The following is a 15921-nucleotide window of genomic DNA, read 5'->3' on the forward strand; positions in this document are numbered from 1 at the left end:
GACTTCCTGCTGTTGTCCCAGGACGTACCACCACTCTCCTCTAGCGTTCCCCGAGGTCGGTGGTACTGCAGTCAGAAGGCAGGGAAATCAGCTGGTTTCATTAGCTCTACCCCAACCATCATTTAAATGTGGCAGGGCATTGAATGGCCAGGTGGCTAAATTCTCTGTTGGGAGGGGAAGGCAAATTTCAGGCGCCGGGTTTCATGGGTGAGGATCTGGCAGTAGATCTTCTGCCCCATATTCCCTCCTCTGCTGCTGCTATACTGCCTGATTTCGAGCAGTATATTGGAGGAAAAGTCAGCGCAAATGGTTTCAGATAATGACAAATAATAATTTTGAGGAAATGCAAAATAAAAATGACAAAAATGCTGCACTAACAACCTTGGAGAAGGTGTAGAGGAGATTTATCAGAATGATATCAGGGATGAGGGACTTCTGTTATGTGGAGAGAGTAGAGAAACTGGGATTATTCTCCTTAGAGCAGAGTGTATTAAGGGGATATATAATAAGGGACAATGTGATAGAGATTTTCAAAATGAAGAGGGGTTTTGATAAAGTAAATGAGGAGAAACTGTTTCCACTGGTGGGTGGTCGGTAACCAGAGGACACAGATTTAAGATAATTGGCAAAAGAAGCAGAGGAGAATTTTTTTAATGCAAAGAGTTGTTATGATCTGGAATGTACTGCCTGAAAGGGTGGTGGAAGCAGATTTAATAGCACCTTTCAAAAGGGAATTGAACATATACTTGAAAAGGAAAAAATTGCAGAGATTTGGGGAAAGAGCGGGGTGGGAGGTTGGTTGGGACGAATTGAATAGGACTTTTAAAGAGCCGGCACAGGCACGATGGGCTGAATAGCCTCCTTCTGTGCTGTATTATTTCATCATTCGATGAAAACATTTTTTTTTAAAACCCCTCTTTTGACCAATGGTAGCATTACTATTATTAACTAGCAAATCTCAATATTTATCCTTAACATTTTACGTTGTGCGATCACCAAGGTTAGTGACAATATGTTGAGGACTAGGAATTTTCTCACTTCAGACAGCATCAAGAACTCTTTGGTCATGTATAGCACTATTAGATACAGAGTAAAACTCTCTCTAATGTGCTTCAAAAATGTGTCTCAGTCCCAAACCTAAGAAGCCCATTCTTCATCAGAGTGAGGTCACAGAATGACTGGGAATAGGAAACAAAAATCATCTATCTTATCAGCACACGGAAAATTTTTCATGTCCTCAGTGTAGTGCGGATCTAAACTTTGATTCTTGAGGTGAAAGGTCAGACTCTGGCCCACTGCACCACTTCATTCATAACCTCTATTATGACTCATGCTCAATATTAAAGACTTTTTCTGTTTTTGCAATTTTTAGAAGGAGCTTTAAGGCACCAGGACCTGTTCAGCCTCCTGTTGTGCCAGTTGCATATAGCAGCTCTGTGACTAACTCTCCAGCAGCAGATAGGCCTCAGACGCTTAGGTAAGTTTAGCAAAGAAAATAATAAAATGTGGACATTTTTAAAGATACAATTGGATCTACTCATGCATTATACTAAACACCAATTACTTCTCGTTTATGCTTTTTCTTTTTATTGCTGTTTGGAAGCAGTGATACTGGTAGAAACAGGAACAGCTGTGGAGCTGGTAACATAGTGATGCCTGTGACTGTGCCGATGCCTCCTCCACCACCACCACCCCCAATGGCATTTGAACCAGGTCAGTGTTAGTATGTGTGCGAACATTTGAACAGTATCCCAATGAAAACAATGGAGGTGCATACATTGGACCATAATAATATTACCTGTTCTGCAATTTGGAATTTAGGTTCCGAATCACAATCTGACTCAGTTCTAAAAACTGCGTTAGTAATCAATGTTCTATAACTTCTTTCTCCCACTGAGAATAATGGAAACACTGCTCTACTGGAAAGTATCCCACTTGCACTCCTGGGTAAGCAAGTAAAGGCTTTCCATCTAACAGACAATTCATCCCACATCTTTAACCTCCATCCTCTCTCTCGCTCTCTCTCCATTGCAACTTATCTTGTGTGTGGGTCCCTCTCTCGCTATTTATGTAATACGACTACAGTCAAGGATTCCCTAACTTTCCTCTCTCATTCCTCCTAAGTTTTAATATGCTGATTGACAAATTGACAAGCTCTTCCTCCATCCCCATTGCGTTGAAACCAAGGCCCAGAAATTCGGGAGCGCCCATTTTTGGGCATGCGGGGGGGGGGGGGGGGAAGGGTGAATACCCTGCGCCAGATGGTGAAGTCCGAGGCTCCCGAGATATTGGGCCTTGGACCTTATTGTAATAGAGCCGGTGTGGCCAAACAGCCTACCGGCAAAGACTGGAGACAAATGGGGCCTCTGCTAGTGTGGAAGTGGTCCTCGGGTAAGTGGGTCCTGAGGTGGGTCAGGGGAATATCCAAGTTATCGATGATAGTAAGCCAGTTGATTTAGTGAACGGTAAAGTGCGTAAATAGAAGAAGGATATGGACAGATTAAGTGAATGAGTGGAAGAAAGGCTGCAAATGGGATATACTAGCCTCGGAGAAAGTCCAGGAACAAGTCAGCAGGATGAACCCCACGATGAGGAGATTTAGCTACGATCAGAGATTTAGGTAAATTTGAATTATATTCCCTAATTCCAAAGAATCTCAGTTCCAAAAAGTTTCTTTCAACAGAATAATGCTAGTAGTTCAATATACCCTGACTTATCCTTAACCTTCTGGTTGAAAGATTTCAAATGGGGATGGAAATTGGACTTGTTCCTTGTTGAAACAGAGGCTTTGAGGTAACCTAATAGAAAGTTTCAAAATTATGAAGGGCTTGATTCAGACAAATGGTTCACATTAAAAAAGGATTCAAAAACTAGGGGACATCATTTAAAAGCTAGGAATATATAGGGAATTCAAGCAGAACTATTCCAACAAATAGGTAATATGGAATAGTTAGCAAGGAAGGCCATTGAAGCAAATGGCATAAATGAGTCCAAAAGATAACTGAATGTGTTTCTAGAGAAAAAAAAGGATTGAGGGATATGATGAGAATGCAGGAAAGGTGGGGTTGAGATCATTGAAAAAAGAACAAGCTTGACAAACAGCATTTTTTCAAAAAGCTTCAAACTGGGCTGATGTGAATAAGGTTATTTTTCAGAGAATAATTTTGCTCTTTCAAAGTGCTTTGCTTAACATGCCTGTGAGTTGGTGAAACTCATCCTGTGTGATGATTATCTATTGGAATGTCTCCTGGAATTATCATCTTTATTTTAATTTAGCATGTTTTTTATGTGGAAAATTAACTGGAAAAACAAAACACAATCGAGCAAAGCCCCCATGTGGGTTATACAATTAGAAGCCTTGTGCCCTGAAATTTATCATACTTGTCATACTTATCATGCTTTATGTGCGTGACTGAAACTTCTGTGTCTGCTAATTTAGGTGTTAATCTGTTTAAAAATAAAAGAGGTAATGGGGGTAATTTTAACTTTTGATGATAGTGTAAAATGGGCAACGGAAAGGAAAACTGGGAGAGGTATATCACAGGCAGCCAATCTGATATCGCCCACTTACACTATCGCCAAAAGTTAAAATGACCCCTAATGTCTCTACTAAAATAGTGCAGAGAGTATTTTCAGACTAACATGTTTTGTATTTGAATGCTGGGTATCTCTTGGCATAATTTCAGGATTCTTGTGTTTAAGATTTGAGGCTAGATATAGTAGAATGTGATTTAAGTAAATTAAGTCTCAATGGAAAATGTTTCTGTTTTTAACTAACATGAGAATTAATTGATCCAGTCGTTACACAGTAAAATTAACTGTATTTATTGTGTGTACTTTAAAGATGGAAATGACCTCCCAGACTCACCACCTCCGCCTCCAATGGTACTGTCTCTTCCTCCTCCTCCTCCTCCTCCTCCACAGGTTTCCAATGAGGTCTGTCTCCCTCCTCCTCCTCCGTTAATGTCTGATCCTCTTTCATCAGGTGAGACACCAGCTAGTTTATTTTTATACTCACTGGATTAAAAACAAAAATAGTCATTTAAGTTAATGCGACAGTTGTGTTAAAAAATTTGTGTTTGTAACAATTTCCATTCAGCTCTAAGTTTTTACCCTTCTAGTAAAACGTGGTTGGAAATTTTTGGCAATTCAATTATAATTTTGAAAATTCAGCAAGATTTTTTTGAAACACAATGATTTGCATTGAAAAGAAAAAATCAAACATGTTACTGAATTCCACAGTGGCGTCTGTGTCAATTATATATAGGGGTAGATTTTCAGCTTGCCGCCTGGATGTCAAACTGGCATTACGGATCGGCCAGCCATTATAGAAACCACCTGATTTTCATTTCCATTCATTTCGTATGGAATCATACGATTTCTCTAATGGGTGCTGATCTGCAACAGTAGTTTTACACCCCATGGTGTCTGTAGATTAAATAAGTTGAGTAACATTTTATACCTTGATTTACAAAAATGATCTCTCACGTTGCTTCAGAAAGTGGTTTACGGAAAGCCATTCTTTTTAAGGGTAAGTAAGTTTGAACTTTTCTCTGATTTCTTCATGCCACCACCAGTATCTGAAGGAGAGGAAAGACAAAAGGCAAGAAACCAGCTCCTAAACCTCTGTGACCAGCTGGTGGTAGTATATGAAAGGGACTATGGTGATTGGCGTCCTGGTTTCCCTCCCTCTCCATGGAGAAGTAGCTGCCACAACTTGCTGCATCCCATAATAGAGTACATAGTATCTATTGACATCACTGTGTCAGCCAATGAGTTAGAGGCGGGATGGAACTTACAGCAGGACTCACAGCAAACAGCCTATTTAACAGCAAAGTCTATTTACTCAGCAACAGAGTCTATTTAAACAGCACACTGCAGCAAACAGTCTACAGAGTCTATTTAAAAAGAGTCTCTACGGACTATAGCAAACAGAACTCATGCCCGAAACTACAGCAACGTCTCCTGATAAAAGCAGGATGATTTCTCTAGCAAAGTGGGGGATAGTTACATAATTCAAATTGATTACTTCTCCAGCAAAATACAGTGAGTAGAGAATAGATACATAATACAAATTATGTGTGTAAAATCAATCCCAATCACTTACAGCAGTGTGGTCTCCAGGCGTGATTAACAAGGGAATTACTCAATCATCCCCATTCTGGCGAGGAATAGTGGCGTCACTATATGTAGCCAATAGAGTAACCAAAGTGTCAGTGGAGCTCACTAAGTAGAGCAGTGGGGGCTATGACTGCTGCCCTGCAACTTTATGACACAACACATTAGAGTACCAACTCTGAGGCATTCTGTGCCACCCATACAAAACCTGATTGAAAAAATGGACATTGAGATTGATGGGACAAAACCAGTAAATGAACAATCTGTTAGATTGTTAAAAGAGAACCATGTACTGAATAGGACCATATTAGAGTGCTATGAAGCCAGCCGAAAACATTGTTACTCTGTATACAGATAAGGCACGCTGATGGATTTATTCTCTGTTCTTCTTGATCTATAATGCAGCTAGCTCTGCTTCAGGCTGTCAATACCATTTTATGTGGCAGAACCCTCGGTACGGTCATAGTGCAGCATCTTCTGCAAGCCTCAGATGCAGGCATTCTACAAACTCTCCTACTTTACTGCAATCGCTTGTAAATGGTGTGTCGCTATCCTCTCCGGTCTCAAGTAAGATTCTTTCATCTCTGTGAATTTTAGAATTCCGTTTTCTGCAATTTAATCTGATTAATTTGCCCTAATGACTTACAAAGGCTTTTATGTAACTCTACCGCTTCCTTAGTCTGCTCCCCAGCACCTATCCTTTCCCCTTTGTTGCAGTTTATTCCACAGATGCCCCTGACTGGCTTTGTTGCTCGCTTTCAGGAGAGCAGTAAGTTTCTATCTTCTACACTTGCATGCTTGTACTTATGGATATACTGGGCCTGATTTGATTCTCATTTTTTAATTGTAAAAATAATTTTATTAATGTCATAAAAGTCATATATTTTTTATATATTTCTTTAACAGTGCTAGACTTTTACATTTAATTACTGGTGTATGAATAAACTAGTTGAAAGGTCACCATTCCTGGACCCATTAGTTACTGGGTTGAGACTGCTCAAACTCAATTCACACTGGGTTCTTTCAGCCAGTAGAGAAAGAAGAATTATTCAACTCTAGGCTAAATTCACGCCCATTTTTACTTTGGGTAATAGTGTAAAATGGGCGATATTGAATTACCTCGCCAGTGGAAGCGCTGGGTGCATATGGGTGGCTAATTCTATATCACCTCAAGTTAAAATTACCTCTGATGTGTCTAAAAGCAGGAATGTAGGGATACAGTTCTAAAACTGAAGCTTAGAACCTATGGAAATATAGACTAGCTTGCATAGTAATATGTTTTCTCTATGATTTGGTTTGATTGCTGTAATACTGAACTTCTGTGATGTTCTTGCTTTCCATCAGTTATTCCACAGTTCTGATTTTACAATTGTTCTGCTTTTTCAGTCACTGATTGTCCACCCCCACCTCCTCCTCCTGACTTTATGCTTGATCTTGATGAATTGTCCCCTCCCCCACCACCTCCTATAGACTACTTAGACGAGCCTCCATGGATACCAGATAACTACATTGAAAAAGGTACTGGTGGGGATTTTATTTTTAATTTTTATGGAATTCATTTTTTAAAAATGTTGACATTATTTTACATGAGTTGTATCAACTGTATGAAGTTGAAAAATAAAATGATTTGGTTGTTGACTTGTGGGGTAGATTTTGACTTTGTGCGATAATGTAAAACGGGTGATAGCGAGTCGGCAGCCCGTTTTACATCTCTTCCCATTTTAATTTCCATCGACTTCAATTTTAGTTGTTTAACACTTTCAGCTCATGTTACTGCTAATGAGGATCAGGTAAAAATATTTTAAAAGGTATTGGCTTGAGAGGCACAATCAGATAAAGGGAGTTTTACTACTGTGAGCAGGTCCATAGGATACATTTTGGAACACGTCCAGTAATGTCATAAACTGCTTCACTGGTCTATCTCTCATCTTCAAACCTGTAACTCTTTTTCTCTCAGCTTTTTGTTTTCTTTTCTATTTATTTTTTCTTCCTCTTTTCACTTCCCTGTTCCCTTTGACCTTCTATTCTTCATTGGTAGTCATTGACATTTACCAGGCAAGCTTCTTTCCAGAAAATGTCTTCCATTTTGTCTTGTATTTTTCCCATCTGCTATGCCATATCTTATTTCTTTCTTTGTCTGAATCTGCTTTCTAAGTTTAAATTTGGTCTTAAAACTTATATCCCAACTGTTTTGCATGCCTGGCTGACATGCAGCATGTCCCAATAACATACCTACCTCTGGTGGAGAGCAGCCCTTTAGAAAGGTAAGGCAAGCCAGTTTCAGGCAAGAAGTGAGAAAGGTATAGTCACACTTGCCTTCGTGGTTCCTATGAAGATGTTCCTATTAAGACACTTCTGCTTCACATTACTTTGCTCAGTATTGCAGTATCTGTGCTTTGTGCCAACCAACATTTGGATCTGTGTGTTTTTTTCCCTTCTCAGTTGTTGCGCTGTACGCTTACAATAAAAGCAATGACGACGAGTTGACTTTTCAACAAGGAGAAGTCATCTACGTTATCACCAAGAATGAGGATGGATGGTATGAAGGAGTCATCAACGGGGCAACTGGCTACTTCCCTGGAACCTATGTTCAGCCCACGGATTAAGACAGCAGGATACAGAAAGAGCCTTACATGTTCATGGAACCACAAGCAACGGGTAAATTAGTCATGTAAAAAGTGCAACTGTTCAGTTAAAAACAGTTTGGCTTTAGCAATATATACCAGTCAAAGGGGCATTGATGTTCTTTTTATTCTGTGGGCACTATTGGCGTTTCTTAAATCTTGCAGCTGACTGAAAATAAAACTGATATCATAAGAACTACTGAGGACAGGAAAAAGCCATTTGGTCCATTGAAGCTTGGCCGTCTGCTTTCCCATGCTCATCCCTCTAGTATTCTAAACATGAGCAATATCACCTATGACTGGCATAGAGCAATTTCAAACCCTACCCCAGCAGCAACCACAGAATAACTAGCATATTGGGCCGAGCGCTCCTTATTCTTCCACTGACAGAGTTCCACAGGACTTGTGAAAGGCAAACCTGGACTGTTTCCCCTGTTAATTATATGTCTCTGAATTCAGATCTGCAAATGTAAAAAAAAAAGTGCTCTGTCACACGTAAAAATATAACACATTAGAGAAATAAACTTTGGTACTTTTAAGAATAGTAATTGGAAGCCTGTAGAATAATGGAACCAGTCACCACACTGCAGAATTTGGTTCTTCTTCTTGACTTGAACTAGATTAACTTATTAGAAATCTACACCATGGTGATATTAGCGATGAATCCAGATTAAAATTTTTTCCTGAAGTGCTCAATTTTTGGAAATCTGAAATCCCGCACACGTTGAAGAAAGAAGAAAGAACTTCCATTTATATAGCACCTTTCATGACTTCAGAATGTCCCAAAGTGCTTTACAATTAAGTACTTTTAGAAGTGTAGTCACTGTTGTAAAGTAGAAAACCCGGCAGCCAATTTGCTCACGGCAAGGTCCCACAAACAGCAATGAGATAATGACCAGATAATGTGTTTTAGTGACGCTGGTTGAAGGAGAAATATTGTCCAGGACACCGGGGAGAACTCCCCTGCTCTTCTTTGAAATAATGCCATGGGATCTTTTACGTCCACCTGAGAGGGCAGACGGGGTTTCAGTTTAATGTCTCATCTGAAAGACAGCACCTCCGACAGTGCAGCACTCCCTCTGAAAGTGTCAGTCTAGATTATGTACTCAAGTCTCAGGAGTGGGACTTGAAGCTACAACCTTCTGAAATTCTTCAGTAGGGCCAGGATACATAAGAAACTTCTCAATAGCAACAGACTGCAGTTAAGGACCATCAACCTGCTTACTGGGAGGCGTCTACGCAAGTGTTATCACACTGCAGGAAAACAGCCACAAAATATATCAAGCAACCTACTCTAGAACCAATTTGGACTCAAAATGTCATCAAACCAATACTAAAATAACTTTACTGGTCTACATTGAGCTTACCTTTTATATATCTTGTTAATCAGTACAGATCTCGCATTGTTATTATCAAAAGAAATGATAAAATTCGAGAATGGTTTCAGTGCTGCGATTCATCAGCATACTGTTGCGTCAGTTGGGTGAGTTTCTTCCACCATCTGCTGATCGTATTATCATGTGTTGCTTTTGCACGTGGAGTAGGAGATGACTAGAAGTGTGTTGTTGGATTGTGGCATGATCAATTGGTTCAGATTAGGTCACAAACTGATAGATTGGGTTTGATTTTCGGGTGAAAGAGCGGGTGTATTGGGGGCGGGGGTCTCCGAAAATCGCTGAAATCGCCAGCGGGTTCGGAGCCCGGCTCCAACCCTCCGACTCCCGGGTTCCCCAGTGACGTGTCCATGTGCACGCGTGCCTCCCGAATGCAGAAGTCCCACCGGCAATTAAAGCCGGCGGGATGATAATTTGCATAGTTTGTTCGGTAGTTGAAGTACTTGAACTATTTGATTGACCCGATATTTTGGCAGGAATGCAATTTTGAAGCATTCTCAGGGTGTTTCCCATGCTGGGGGAAATACTCCCTGTTACAACAGACATGTTTCAGCCAGCAGCCAGTGGGAGATGAAAATGCTTGTTTGACAGGTGGGGAGGAAATGTCATTTATTGCAGCAGGGCACTGTCACTTCAGACAATGTTTTGGCCGCAAGACCTTTGTGTTTTCACTCAAAATTCTCACTTTCCACCCAAAACTCTGCTGTTCAAATATATTTAACTACTTTGCGGACCCCCTCAAACTCACACCGTCAGGATGGGGGGGGGCGCCAAGGTTGCATTCACCACTACATCCGAGGACGAGCAACTTCACCAGCCTCGCCAGGAATGGCATCCACCTCCGCCACGTGGAGCTCCACAACACAGTGCTGCACCACAGGCACCTGCACAGGAGCACAGAGGGCAACAACAGAGAGAGCGACGTCTCAGGAGGCACTATCCTCGCAATAAGGTCTACAGACCGAGGCTCAGCTTCCAGGACCCCTCTGAGGAGCAGTGCATACAGAGGTTCAGAGTCAGTCACCAGGTAGTCGCAGACATCTGCAGCCTCCTCCATGCCGAGCTGCTCCCTGCTGGGCCGAGCAGCATCTCATTACCCGTTGCTGTCAAAGTCACCACTTCCCTCAACTTCTTCGCCTCCGGATCATTCAAGGGTGCCACCGGGGACATCGCCGGGGTCTCTCAGTCGTCTGCACACAAATGCATAAGGCAGGTCACCGATGGCTTGTTTCGCAGGGCCTCGCACTACGTCAGCTTCCCCATGGACGACCTCAGCCAGGCGGAGAGGGCAGTGGGATTCCATGCTGTAGCTGGCTTCCCACGGATGCAGGGTGTAATCGATTGCACCTATATAGCAATGCGAGCACCTCCACACAAGCCTGGACTGTTCATCAACAGGAAGGGGTATCACTCCATCAACACTCAGCTCATTTGTGACCACCGTGGTATCCTGGCAGCTGCCATGATTCCTTCATTCTGAGGGAATCCAACATCCCGCCCCTATTCCATGCACCGAACACCCATAAGGGCTGGCTCCTCGGGGACGAGGGATACCCCCTGCACATGTGGCTCATGACACCTCAGAGGAACCCCATCACCAAGCAACAGCATCGATATAACGACAGCCACATCGCTACCAGGTCTACAATTAAGCACGCTAAAGGGCTGCTCAAGATGCGCTTCAGGTGCCTTGATCGGTCTGGGGGAGCGCTTCAATACACACCAGACAGAGTGGGACGCATTATAGTCGTGTGTTGTGCCCTGCACAACACAGCACAGCAGAGAGGGCTAGAGCTTGAGAAGGTCCCATCTATATCTGCCACCCACATTGAGGAGGAGGAGGTGGAGGTGGAGGAGGAGGAGCAGGAGCAACCCATGGCAGAACAGCAACTCATCTGGCTGCTCGTGAGGCCAGGGAGTCAGTGACATGTGAACGGTTCTCCTAACATCAGACAGTGTGAAGAGTCCAGCCCTCACACCACCTGGATAGAGCAGCGTCCACACCAGCCCTGCATCCCCCACCGCTCCCTGCACAAAACAGTCCTGCAACTACCACATACGCCCACTGTAGAGTGACCTAATGGGTGGCATCAAGTGTCGAACTTCATGGTGAACCTCATGAAAGGGCCCTATTGCAGAAGCCATTCAAGAATGGCCAAGATGTGGCAGTAGTGGTGACGATAATAATATTTAATGTGAGTTTAACAAAAAGCTAATATAAATAAAAAACATGACCAACCATCAAGCACCCTTGCACATCCCCTACGTGCTCACAAAACCTTCACTTTTCGCTTCCGACTACTTCTACGTGATGCATCCCCTGTGGCTGCAGCAGAGGTAGTGGCAGGTTGCTCTTGTTCATGCCCTGACCGATTAGATGCTTTGGGCCTATGCCCTCTGGCTTTTGGTGCCCGTGAGGGCCCCTCCAAAGACAGCTCCACCTGCACCTGTACAGGGGCAGTCTCATCCACCTGGAGCGGAGGCAGCATTGCGGGTACTGGTTGAGAGGGGGGCAACAGGTGAGACGTGGGAGCGCTTTGAGTGGCGTCCCCACTTCCATGTCCCCTTTCGCCATCATCCCTCCATTGGGCCAGGTCCACTACCCCAACCACTCTGCTGGACGACGGTTTGGAGGATATGTGTGAAGCCTTGTAAGGCCAGTGCTAGTGTATCTGTCTGTCTGTTCAAGGCGGCAGAATGTTGTTCACCTTGAGTCCGAACGGCCGTTGTCAGGGCCTGAATGGACTCATTTGTGAGCCGTGCTTAAAGCTCCATGGAGGCTAGCTTTCCCTCCATCAGAGACATTCCCGCACTTACCCGCGACACTATCTCAGAGATGCCCTCACGTCTCTGTGACACTACCTCAGAGATGCCCTCACATCCCTGTGACAGTATCTCAAAGATTCCCTCCCGGACCACCATTCCACTCATGCAGGAGTTGGACTCCTTCATCCTCTGCACTATTGTGGAGAGTGCACGTGGCAACTGTTCCAGTACCTCACAAATGCGCTGCTGCCCCTCGATCATTCTCCTTTTAAAGGATGGCCCCCAGGGTTCAACATCTGTGTCCATCTGAGCAGAGCCTGGAGAAGAGTGCTCCCACCGACGTGGACTCTCCACAGTTGCCCCTGCCACCAGTGTCTCCTTGTGCTCACGTGTGTGTGGCAACTCACCATGTGCGACCCCAACTAACTGCGGACTAGGACCCACCGAGGTGTGTGTATCTGCGCTGATGGATGGCTGGCTCAGATGTGACGGTGCACCCTCAGAGGCTGGCAGGTCCTCTGAGGAATTGCCCTCTGCCGTCATAGCGGTCACAGAAGGCCCTGTAAAAGAACAGAAGGCAATATTAAGCATCATCACAGACGTGTCACGTTGCGATGAGCATACTGAGGTGCTGAAGATGGCATGGCATGTTAACATCAATTCATATTGTGTGTGCTGAATGTTAAAGTCTGTCATCAGACGTTTGTCGGGTGCCAGTCTCGGTGTCCCCGACGGACAGGCACTCGAGGGTGCGGCTCAGCTCCAGCGCCTCCTGCTCCGCGTCTGTAAGGACGATGATCTGTTGTGGCCCCCCTCCAGTCCTCGCCCTCTCCTGTGCATTCTGGGCTCTCTTCTTCTATAAGGGGAGAAAGTACAGACTCGTGAGTAAGTGATGGTGATGTGGCCAACCGATGAAGGCATTGGTTTGTGTGCGGCTGACCGTGAAAGAGATGCGTCAGAGGGCGAGTATGAAACAGGGCCGTGGCATTGTATGAGGATTGGTTTGAATGGTAGTGGTGGGGTGAGTAATGGGGATGTGAGGAAGTGCTGAGGAAGTGCAGGTAAGTTGAAGGTGAGCTTTAAGTGGGCGTGAGGAGTGATGTGATAGAGTAGTGTTGGCAATGCAGAAAGAGTTGGGGGTGGGGGCGGTGATGTGGAAGACGGAATGTAGGAGAATCAGTAAGTGTACTCACTTTGGCTGACCTAGTTAGGTCATTGAAGCGCTTCCTGCACTGTATCCAGGTGCGGGAGATGTTACTGCTGCTGGTGACCTCTTCTGCTACCTTGAGCCAGGCCTTCTTGGTGGCAGAGGCAGGCCACTTGCTCCCGTCCGCCAGGCAGAAGGCATCCCTCCTCCTCCTCACCCCATCCAGCTGACAGCCTATGATGCGGTTGTGCAGTCTGCCCGCTGTGCAGCTTTTGGATGGCAAACCCGGAAGCCACGTTGGGTGTCTCCAATTGACACGCGCTCGTGTGAGAAACAGACAGATTTTATTGGGTGGGTTACCCACGCGCCCAATCGCTCCCCCTCCCCCCCCCCGGTGCCATCCCGTCTCCCCGTTAATATCGGGGCCATTGACACTCAATATATTTGAATGTTGTTCTTGTATGGCTGTCTTTAAACATTCTTCTAGGCATGTGTTATGGTGGATCAGATATCCGTGCTTTGTTTACAAAACAAATTAAAGTTGGCTGACCGATTATTTTGATGTAAAACTCTCACGCGTGTAACAAAAGTAAAAACCGCGAGAGGCATCATCAGCGTTTGAGTAGTTATCCAGCTTGTGAAATAAAAGGCAGATTCAGTTGTGCCTTTTCTCCCTGTATTTATTGTTCTATGTTCTTTAAGCATTATCCATTAGATCTTGTAAGGCCAGCAAACTACTGTAACACCATCAAAGTGTAACATCCTCAATAATATACACACTTACCTAACAAAATGAAAGTGTCCATTCATTTTAAAGAGCAGTTGGTGACAGATGTAGACTTATGATAGCAAGTCTACAGTTTGTGACACATAAAGCTTACTGCACCTCAACAGTAGAAATGAAAAATGAAAGCTACTTACATTTGATTTCCGTTAAATAGAACAAAATCTTCCTTAATTGTAATAAGGACAAACATTCACCACAGAAATAAATAAGTGCTTAAGAAATCCTGATTGTAAGGAGGTCAAAGCCTCTCCTGTTTCTGAGTACTGAACAGTAAGATACCGTATAACAACAGCAAAAAAAATCAAATCACCAAATTACATAAAAATCTCTAGTGCAAAATAATCGAAATTTATCACCTAATCTTTTAATCCACTGTGAATATTTTACTAAATTTAAAACTTTTAAAAATACATCCTTTAACAACTAAATAGCTATATTTTAAAAAAAATCTATTGCAATTGTTGTCAGTTACAATACATTGTCAGTGTGGGATACAGTGTGAATGGCTGAGTATGGCTGAGCCTCGCACAGTGGGTTTCTGAAGAGCCCAAGAGGCTGGTTCTGGTGAAGTCAATTGCTTTTTACTGTTGTGGCTGCATGTTACAGAGATAATATTGTCCATTTGAACTTTTTGGTTGTATCTCCAACACTTTATAAACTTCAGTGGAAAGGTATTTTGCTTCTTTCAACTGGCAATTGCTTCTCATTATGCTATTTTTCCCATACTGTCCCAGCAGCTTTTGTACTTGATGCTCGATCTGCTGTCTCTTGTTAAAGTATAAATAACATCAATAGAGAAAGTTTAGCACTGCTGTTACGAATCAGGTGACAGTAGGATAGTTTATTTATGGGAGCCAGGCACATTGTGGAGTTTCCCATATTATAATGTAAAGCATTTTTCTTTCCATGTTCTGTTTGAGTTTACAGATGTGCTCTTGATTTTCTCACAGTGCTACTCGTGAAAGATGTAAACAGAATTTTGTTCTTTGCGCAGGACTAAAAAAGATTTAAGCCCAGAAATTAGTGTTGGCATTGTTTGTGAATGAACATTTAACACTGCTGTATGGGATTCACTATTTTAACTTAAATGTGTCGGCCAAAATAGTGGATAAAATAGTGGATAATGGAATGTCATACGACCGCGTTAAGTGTTTGCCCACTGATAATTGCCAATAGTAATTTCTAGGCTTTACTGTATAAAATGATTATTTCTTTGTATATTCAGTTAACACACTGAGTACTGAAAGAATTTTTGTGGTTTTGAAAATAGGCACTTTTTATATAATATCTGCACAATCAATTTTCTGTACATGCAAGTAGAATTAGGTAGATGGAATATTTTGTATTTCATGGTGTTCTTTAAATGTTGTAATAATGTTCTATTTTATTTCTTCTGCAGTAATACAGTAGTGACCCTGAAAGGGGCATGAGTTCTAACAAATAAAGGACACAGCTCCTGTGGTCTATCACCTTTTTTTTAGCTAACAGATACTTGGACTATTTCAATGGTGTAAATGAATCAGCTTTTAGGATTGTAAATAAAATAAATTCTATGTTATTCTGTCAATAAAATTTGCAGTGTTTACCTTTTATTACACAACATTCTATCCAACAGTTTCAAAATCAATTATGAATCTTTTATCTTCTAATGATTTCAACAACTTGCATTTATATAGCATCTTTAATGTAGTAAAACGTCCCAAGACGCTTCACAGGAGCATAATCAGAAATTTCCTGACTGAATATTTACTTCAGTTCCAAACAAAAATGATGAAACAGAATTTATTATTCTATATATTAGACGTGCTTTCCTGTAGTATTTACTCATTTTAGGAAGATGATTTTAGTAAGATATATACTACAAAAAATGCTTAAGGAATTAGAAGGCTCCTATGAAAGTTAACCTAAATGATGTAGCATGAAAACACGCTGGTGCCTCAGTTGCTGAATGTTTTGACTTGTGTGTAACTAAGCCATACAGAGCTGGAAAGGTTTGATCACTGGTCTGTGCTGTTAGCTGACCTCAGTTCACCAAAGCACCAGTTCTCCTCAGAACCTCTTGGCTAGGTAGGGAAAATATCAGCC

At 42.7% G+C, this 15921-nt stretch overlaps 1 protein-coding gene across 1 annotated transcript in view; it reads left to right on the plus strand.

Annotated features, from left to right (window-relative positions):
• The window catches only part of LOC137299942 (abl interactor 1-like), a 37142-nt gene extending 21734 nt beyond the window's left edge, over positions 1-15408 (plus strand). The window contains exons 5-9 of the mRNA XM_067968958.1: positions 1373-1477; positions 1607-1713; positions 3845-3985; positions 6505-6636; positions 7561-15408. Of these exons, the coding sequence (XP_067825059.1) occupies positions 1373-1477; positions 1607-1713; positions 3845-3985; positions 6505-6636; positions 7561-7724 (649 nt within the window). The 3' untranslated portion in view covers positions 7725-15408. The remainder of the gene's footprint in view (positions 1-1372; positions 1478-1606; positions 1714-3844; positions 3986-6504; positions 6637-7560) is intronic.
• Positions 15409-15921: the final 513 nt, after the last annotated feature.

This window comes from Heptranchias perlo, chromosome 30 (assembly GCF_035084215.1).
Source record: "Heptranchias perlo isolate sHepPer1 chromosome 30, sHepPer1.hap1, whole genome shotgun sequence".
In the NCBI taxonomy this organism is placed as follows: Eukaryota; Metazoa; Chordata; class Chondrichthyes; order Hexanchiformes; family Hexanchidae; genus Heptranchias; species Heptranchias perlo.